This window comes from Lactuca virosa, chromosome 5, assembly GCF_052849685.1.
Source record: "Lactuca virosa cultivar CGN04683 chromosome 5, Lactuca_virosa_CGN04683_v6, whole genome shotgun sequence".
Classification (NCBI taxonomy): domain Eukaryota; kingdom Viridiplantae; phylum Streptophyta; class Magnoliopsida; order Asterales; family Asteraceae; genus Lactuca; species Lactuca virosa.
In genome coordinates, this window is record NC_136430.1 from 238,603,441 (window position 1) to 238,612,039 (window position 8,599).

The window sequence follows — 8,599 nt, forward strand, 5'->3', positions numbered from 1 at the left end:
CCAGCTAAAGACCAGGGTGGTAGCCAATGGCATTCCAGCTGAAGACCAAGGGGGGAGCCCATGGAAACTATTTGTATGATGCATCATAATTCGTGGTTGTATTTGTATGGTATTTTGGGAAAATCACTAAGCATTCTGCTTACGGTTTTCAGTTTATGTTTCAGGTACTCCTGTTTTCAAATGGAAGAGCTCGGGATGATTGCAAAGCACACACCACATGTTTCCGCATTCTGTGAATTACTCTGATTTGATGATGTTTTGTTAAATCTTGGTTACCTTGGTTCTATGGAAAAGATATGTATTAACGATTTATTAATCTAAAAACGAAAAATTTTATGTCATGATTTTCGGGACGTTACAAGTTGGTATCAGAGCCTTGGTTTGAGGGATTCAGAAATACTCTCGGGTGTGTCTGAACTCAAACTGAGTTTTTGTTAATGTTTTCAAATTAAAAGTGTTTTCATGAAAAGAATTTTCTAAGATAAGGGTGTGGTGCATGCATCAACCGAGCTCAAGTAAGTTTTCCTAGAATACTCATACATGTTATTTGTTATGACTTGATTTATGAATCTGTGAATCGCATGTTAGTTAGGGCTACGGATTTTCTCTGTTATTTCATGATAGAATGCTAAGAGAGATGCCTTTGTGTGTATATTGTAAGAGATGGTAGACTTGCATCCTAGTACTGATTAGTTAGTGGTAGATTGGTCTGATATCTGATGCCTTCTAGCATTGGGAGTATTGGATGTTGTTCAGAGATGGGAATATCTATTGGAATCATTAATTGCTAAGTGTATGATTTAGTAATTGTATACGGTCAGGATCTCATAGCCCTAGAATAATTGATTTGGCCTTATTTCCTGTTCCTTGTCTGGTTGTGGTTCTAGGGTGGATTATGTTATTCGACAGTCTATTCGATCTTATTCTGCATATAATTTGCATGCATAAGTCAACCGACAGTAAGGGTGGAATTTCTAGCCTGAGATGTGGTGTGTAGGCTGAGTGTCATATGATCGTTATAAGGATTGGAGTGTTACTACATGAAAGCTGCTTGCTTTATACTTTGTGGAACTCTTAGATGATGGGAGTCAGCCACTAAGTGAATATGATGGTATTCATGAGGTGGGTGACTGGCATTATGGGGAGTTCTTTAGCAGTTGATGGTAGGGTGAGCTCGGGATCCTAGGAGAGCCTAGGCAGTGCTTCAGTGGGTTTTGTGGCGCGGTTTAGTGAATTTTTTGTGCATCAGTTTGAGTAGGTGACTTAGAGGAGTCACAATGATTCTTGAAGAAAGTATGGATATGTGTGGAAGGTAGTATTGGGCCCTACTACTGAAAGCACAAGATCCATACTCGATTCAGGAGAGTCTTGAAGAATCTAAGAAGTATGTGGGAGGAGGCTTTTTGGGTGTGTTATGATCATCGGCATGTTGTATTTCCATTTGGTGATGAGCACTCAAGGAGGAGGTTTAGGTTCTGGTTCCGGCTCAAGTGCAGGTACTAAGCCGATTAGCGATCAGACGCAAGAATTCATCATGTTGGCTATTACCCACAGTATTATGGAGCAGGCTCTTGTGATCTTTGGTTTAGTTAAGGACGAGATGATGGAGATCTTGGATGAGCTCTCGCGCACGATCTGCGTCGAGGTTGTGGCTATCGTTAGAGCTTGCACTTTATCTTTTGGTGAGAGGGAGATTGACTTGGAGCACCTAGGAAAGAGGGGCCAGATCAGGTGTAGGAAGGGGAGGGTGGCGGGAAGAGACCCAAGACTTCAGATCAAAGATTGAGGGACCGGCAGGGTCGGGGTCAGTGCAACACATGCGGGAAACTGCACGATGGAGTTTGTTTTTCCAAGGATATGGGTTACTACAAGTGTGGCAGGATTGATCATGTCAGAAGGGATTGTCCTCAGGGGGCAAGCCCATTATTTTTTCCCTACAACCAAGTGGGTCACAAGAGGGTCGTCTATCCGAGGAGGAGGGGAAAAGAAGTGAGCGCCCCTGCTCCGATTAGTTTGTGGAATTTTGATAGTCGTGAGTGTAGGGCAGGAGCCCCATTAGAGAGGAGTTGGTCATTGCAGTGTCAGACGGGGGAGACCAGTGCTACAACATGTGATATTACGGGTATGTTGTTTTTTTTCTTCGGTTGCTATCAGTATTCATGTTGCTTGGAATTTTATATTGGTTTGGGTAAGCATTATCTTTGGTTTAGTTCTATGTTATTGTTGGGATATATCTTCGAGAATTGTTTTATATCTTTTGCGTGCCTTAAATCATTAGTAGGTTATTGAGGGGTTGTATCTTGTGTAGCGGGTTCTAATGTGTTCGATTATTATTTTGGTTTTTGGTCGAGATCGGCTCGGGGGTATCTTGTGGAAGGTCTACGGTGATGATTCAGCAAGTTAGTTCTCCAGTATCTTCATGGTTCAGTGGTTTTAGCATTTATTATGGTAGAAGCGACAGTTTCCTACGGAAGAACTGTTGGGTTCAAACATTGTCATTGCTAGGAAAGGAGCGGTACCAGCAAGATGGTGGGCCAGTTGCTTGAGTTGTTTGGTATTTGGAGATGTCAAGGGAGTTTCATATCTGTTCAGGTTGCAGCGATTAGGATTCAATGATTATTTGAGAATGGAACTGGGGTGGAAATTTGTCAATTCAGGGCAAGGGTTATGGTTTTTAGTAACCAGCTTAAGAACTCAGAGAGTTGGTATGGTATCAGGGGAGGTGATTTGGTTTATCCGATTGCCTAAGATTTCAGGAGCATTCTTCAGGGTTTCAGGAGTTGGGTGATCCCTGAGTTTGGCTAGTAACGGAACGCTAGTATTGATTAGCAAATGTTATAGGCGGTTCATGCTATTTGAGTTAGTCGGGTCGGAGATCCATCATAATTAAGAGGTGAGATTCGTCAAATCCAAGTGGGGGAGGATCGATCTAGATCTCCGGAAGTTAAGAAGGGTGTGGAGCTAGGACAAGTTTCACATCCTGTTCAGAGGGAGAGGGACAACTCAAGTGACTATTCAGATGGAAGTTGTGTAGGTGGTAGTTCAAGAAACTATCAACTACTAGTTGACATCTCCTTTATTATGCATAACAGGCTTATGATTGAGTCCAGGTTGAGGGCTTCGGAATTCTAAGTATGTCCACAACATCTGACGGGGTGTATTTGGATGCAGGTTTTGGCTCAGTATCTGTGTGGTTGTGATGGTTAGGGTGTGGTAAGGACATGGGTGGTAACCATGGTTGGTTGATGTGTTGTAAGACTGCGATGGTATCGTAGCATTCATCATTGCAAAGTACATTATCTTCAGAGGTGGTCACAAGTGCAAGGGGAAATTAGTTCGTGCCTAGTGCACACCGGTCAGGATTGTTGAGGAGTATTGCTCTGTTCTAGATTGAGGACCATTGGGATCCAAGGCAGATTCGGGCCCATGTAGCTCATGTTGGGTGGAACCCGTGGGCGAGGTCCGTGTGATTATGGCAATACATGTGGGATCTGGGGGAGACCGTTGGTTCTAGGTTTTGGATCTTGAGTTTCGGGGTTTAGGGGGTGTTTAGTATGTGGCGTAAAGGGGTTTATAGACTGGGTATCCTTGTTATTTGGTCTCTTGGGCACCTTGTGTTTGAACCAGGAGCGAAACTGGTAGCCTTAGTGATGGTATGGGAACCTTGATATCTCGTTCTAGTGAGGGGTTGTCGTGAATCAGAAGGTTTTTTTTGGTGAAATGCAAGTGCATATTCGTGGATCTCGGGTTATGAATTGAGTGTCGAGTTGGTTTTCGGGTGAGATCTCGAGTTGGGTATTGCGAGTGTTTATCTGTAAAATTTTTGTTCAGTAGAATAAGAATTAGGGTATCTTTATGCTAAGGGCATCGATCACAGGGTTCAAGGGTAAGGGAACGGATTAAGGTGTGATGTTAAACCAAGCCATTGTGTTTGTTTCTTGGGATGGATTTATCTGTGGGAGGGCCACAACAAGTTTTGAATCGGGAAATGGTAGGTCGTTGGAGACTGGGTATGATATGATACTACAGTTGGGCATGTAGCACACTTTTAGCAGTGGATTTGGTGGCGATATGGTTTGAGCAATTATCGCCAGATAAGGTTTCACTCGATAGTTGCGTGGGCCATGGTGTATGTGTGTCCTTCTACTCATCAACCGGGCAGGAGTCCGGTGTCTCAGATAGTTGGAAGACAAGTTGGGGCCAGGAAGGTCTCGGCTGCTTTTGAAAAGTAGCTAGGAGCAGCAAGAGGAGTCAGAGTGGTTTCAGTGATTTGGGATTCGTGTGTGGAGTCGTTGGTTATTCGGGGCATATGCTAAGTCACTTGAGGTTGGATTAAATAATCTCAGGGTGATTGATTGGACTCTGTTGCATAGTTCTCGTTTCAGTCGAAAGTTGCAGGGAGGAAACTTCTACTCGAAGTATTATCGTAGCCTTCCCTCAAGTATAGGTGTTCTGAAGAAATATATGGGCAGTGATTTTGGGTTCCCCATGGAAGCCGAAAAGGTTGGACGTGTTTTGTTTTGTCCGTAATTCAATATGGAATTGGTAAGGCAGTGGTTCTGTATGGGTAGTCCGTCAGGAAGTCAAACCAATTTGAGATTTCAGGATTCGGGAAAGGTAGAAGTGGTGTTCTGCGAGGGTTTAAGGTTCGTTCATCATTGGGTCTGGTGAGTGCTGCTAGGGTTTGTTTCAGTTGCCATGGGAAGGTTGTGGCATCCTCGGGATTATGGTCAAGTTGCTGAAGATTTTGGAGTGATTGGAAAGGTAAGGGCTGATTTCGAGGGAGAAATCTAATTTAAGTGGGGGGAGAGTTGTAATGCCTTGTTTCGAATCGTTTCCCATTTTGGGGGATGGTGTTCATGGATTGGGTATTAGCAGGCTTCAAGCCCTTGAGGAATTGAGATGCGGACTCATTTGGGGTTGGATAATGTATTTTAGATGGTTTGAGAATTCAATTTGTGTTTTGGAATCAAAGGACATTTCGGTAAATTGTTAGCTCGGGCTTTTATGGAAAGTAGATGTTCGTTCGGGATATCTTATGGAAAGTATGAGTTGATAATATTATAGAGCGTCTCGATACCTTTTCATGGATATAAGGATGGTCGAAATCGGAGTTGTATCGAGAAAGTTATGGCCTTCAGAATGATTTAGGGGTTGGAGAATACCCTAGTACGTGTGGCGTACCAAGGTAATACGTAGGGCGTACTGATGTGAAGGAGGTAACGCGAGGTGTAACTAGAGGTAAGTGTAGCGTAGTGCGAAGATGGGTCGGGGTGCGATACCTCGTATGATGGGCGTACGAGGAGGTACGCTGGGCGTACAAGGGTCAGGTTGAAAACCCTAATTTTCAGGGTTGTTCGCTATATAAGCATAATTTTAGCCTCTTTCCTCCATTTCTAATTCAGCATCCACAATCTAAAAACCCTAAATCGACCTTAGAGCTTCTTGGAGGTGTTTTTAAGCCTTTGGGAGGTTTTATGCTCATTTTTTCCCTTGGGAAGGAAAGAAGAGAAGTTGGAAGTTGTTTTGCTTCGTGGGAAAGCTTTGGATCCATAATCAAGACCTTGAGGGAAAGCTTTTTGAGGTAACAAGTTTGCATCTTGGATCATGTATGATTAGATATCTTCATGGCTAGTTTGTTATGATTTTGGTCTTCTTTTTGAGATTATGGATGAGTTAGGTTGTTAAAGGCTTCATCCTTTCAGATATGAGTTTCTTTCAGTATCATTGAGCGTAAAGGTGCAAGCTTTATGTGTATTATGGATCCATGCATGCATTAAGTCAACCAATAAGCCCCTTTTATGCTTAAGAGCTTCTTCTAGTCATGTATGAAAGCAAAATTTGAAACTTTACGCGGTATTCCAGCTCAGGTAGGTTAGATATGTAGTTTTGAAAGCTTTGTTTTAATGGAATAAGTGCAAATCATGTTATGGCTTAATAAGGTGAGTACGTTGGGCGTACAAGCAGCTACGCGCAGCGTACAACCCTCCAAGCGAGTACGTTGCACGTACGTGCCTGTACACCCGCCGAACACGATCTGAGTGGGTATTGTGCATTTGAGCTTCCGTTTGGGCTGCCATTTGGGCTTGGTTGCTTGGGGCTTTATTGGGCCATATGAGAATGTGTGTTTTGAATTAGGGAGAAGTAGTAGCCTTTAGGGTAAGGCCCAAGAAAGGATTTGAGCCCAATTTGGAAAGTTTGGCCATAAGTGGGCTTTGGATGATTATTGGTATGTGGGCCTTTATGATTAAGAGTTTGGGCCTTAGTCTTAGACCAATCGAGGCGAGGGGTAAAATGGTTTTGAACCCCATATATGGATTATTGGATTAGGTTTGGATGGCAATTGCTAATTGGGTGTTATTTGTTGATAGCACGGGAATTTTTGAGCGGATCTACAGTAAGAGAGTATATATGGGTTTCAGCTGTCTGAGGTGAGTCTTGTCACTATATCCATGAGTCGAAGACACCGATGCCGGCCCATTATGTATTATGTGATATGCTAGTTGTCTCTGTGATACTTGCATGGAAGACCCCGGGGGTAGCCCGTGGCACATGGATATTAGACCATGGGGGAGCCCATGGCATTCCAGGTAAAGACCATACGGGAGCCCATGACATTCCAGTTAAAGACCATGGGGGAGCCAATGGAAACTATATGTATGATGCATGATAATCGGTGGTTGTATGTTGTATGGTATTTTGGGAAACTCACTAAGCTTTGTGCTTACGGTTTTCAGTTTATGTTTCAGGTACTTCGGTTTTAAAATGGAAGAGCTCGGGATGATTGCAGAGCACACACCACATGTTTCCGCATTCTTTGAATTACTCTGATTTGATGATGTTTTGTTAAATCTTGGTTACCTTGATTTTATGAAAAATATATATGTACTTAACGATTTATTAATCTAAAGAAAATTATTTCATGATTTTTGGGACGTTACATGAAACATGTCAAAAAAAGGGTCAAACATTGACAACATATTAACTTATTTAGTTTACATATGCATTGTGGTGATACACAACTATCAAAATTAAATATACATTGACAAAATCAACACTATGACAACTATTACAGATACAAACAAGCAAAATTTAATGATCTTTATAATTTTAATATACAGAAAATAATATAATCTGGTATCGATTATTAAGGTGATCTCATATGATCATTAAAGACTCAATTAAAAATAAGATTATAGTAATATGAAAAGAAAAGGAACTCAGATGTTAGCAATGAAAATGATATTGAACATTAATTACTCAAATACAAATATAATTATATAAATAGTGATAACTTGTGTGCATGAAAGATAAAGAAACTCTTGAGAAACATGAGGTTTGCTACAGTACATAAGTTGTTCATTTTTTACATCTCAATGTTCTCAATTGCTTCGATAGCTCATGCATGTTTTGCTCCACATTGGGATGTTTATGTTATTAATACTATATCTGATAATATTGTTGCTCATATCAAATCCAGAGACGATGATCTTGGGAATCATACCATTCCATTCAATGAAAAATACCATTGGTCTTTTTGTGAAGCACTTTTTGGGAGGACTGTTTTTTACGCCTACTTCTGGTGGGGTTCAAGGTTTCAAACCTTAGCTTTGTTTGATGAAAAACTTGAAGTAGACTATTGTTTTATAGACGACTTGCGTGATGAATATTGTTATTGGTTTGTAAAACCTGATGGGTTTTATATATCTGTACATCCAGATCCAAATGGAGATGTGCACTTTATAAAACATTGGAATTAAAAAAAAAATACATGGCATGGTTTTCCTATTGTAACTTGATATAATATACAATAAAACTTGAATAAAGACATTATATGCTTTGTACTTGTTTATTTCTCTTGCCAACTAATGTTTTGTACATTTTTTTCCAGTAACGAATATGAGTATTTAAAAATTTCTCAAATAAATTTCTCAATTGCATATCCACTACCCTACGTCCGTGCAAATATTAGAAAAAAACAAAGAGATTGAACTAAACAACCTTTTGACACTATAATACCTAAAGAAAAATGAAGGTACACCCTCGGGAGGAGGTAAAAAAGGAATTTATAAGTTTCATAACTCAACAAGAAAACTAACCAAAATTACAACTACCGCAAAAAAGAATTTCCATGAAAAGATTATTCTATGTTTTTACTTATTATATATAATTAAAAATATATTTTATATAATTGTTTACCTATGATTTATTTATATTTATATTTCTATTAGATATATGGTATAGTTAGAATATTGAAGTTCTTCCTATTACTTTTTACAAAAGAAAGTCATAGGAAATTATTTATTATATTTAATTTATGTTATGTTTTCGCGAGTGGTAGGTGGTTTAACCTTTTCCAAATCAAAAAATATTTATAAGTTATTTTTTTAATCTATTCAGAATAACTTAACTCAACTTATTAAACGTCTTCCAATTTTGCCTTTCAAAATAAGAAGCTATTAATACTCGACTGAAAAAAAAAATCTAACACTGTGATCTTCCCATATTCAAGAGCGTTCTTATATTTTTTTGGAAACGGAAAATGATTCAGCGAAAGCCTATATACAATATTTCAACGTGCATCCTGAGTTCAAGCTGC

At 40.0% G+C, this 8,599-nt stretch overlaps 1 protein-coding gene across 1 annotated transcript; it reads left to right on the plus strand.

The window, feature by feature from the left end:
* Positions 1 to 7,331: 7,331 nt before the first annotated feature.
* Positions 7,332 to 7,760, plus strand: LOC145112523 (S-protein homolog 5-like). Its single transcript, XM_079048679.1, has one exon. The coding sequence runs from the start codon at positions 7,332 to 7,334 to the stop codon at positions 7,758 to 7,760; it is 429 nt and encodes a 142-aa protein (XP_078904805.1).
* Positions 7,761 to 8,599: the final 839 nt, after the last annotated feature.

What these genes read in the sequence shown, in the direction of transcription:
- LOC145112523 (XM_079048679.1), top strand. Translation starts at nt 7,332, where the DNA reads ATGAGGTTTGCTACAGTACATAAGTTGTTCATTTTTTACATCTCAATG.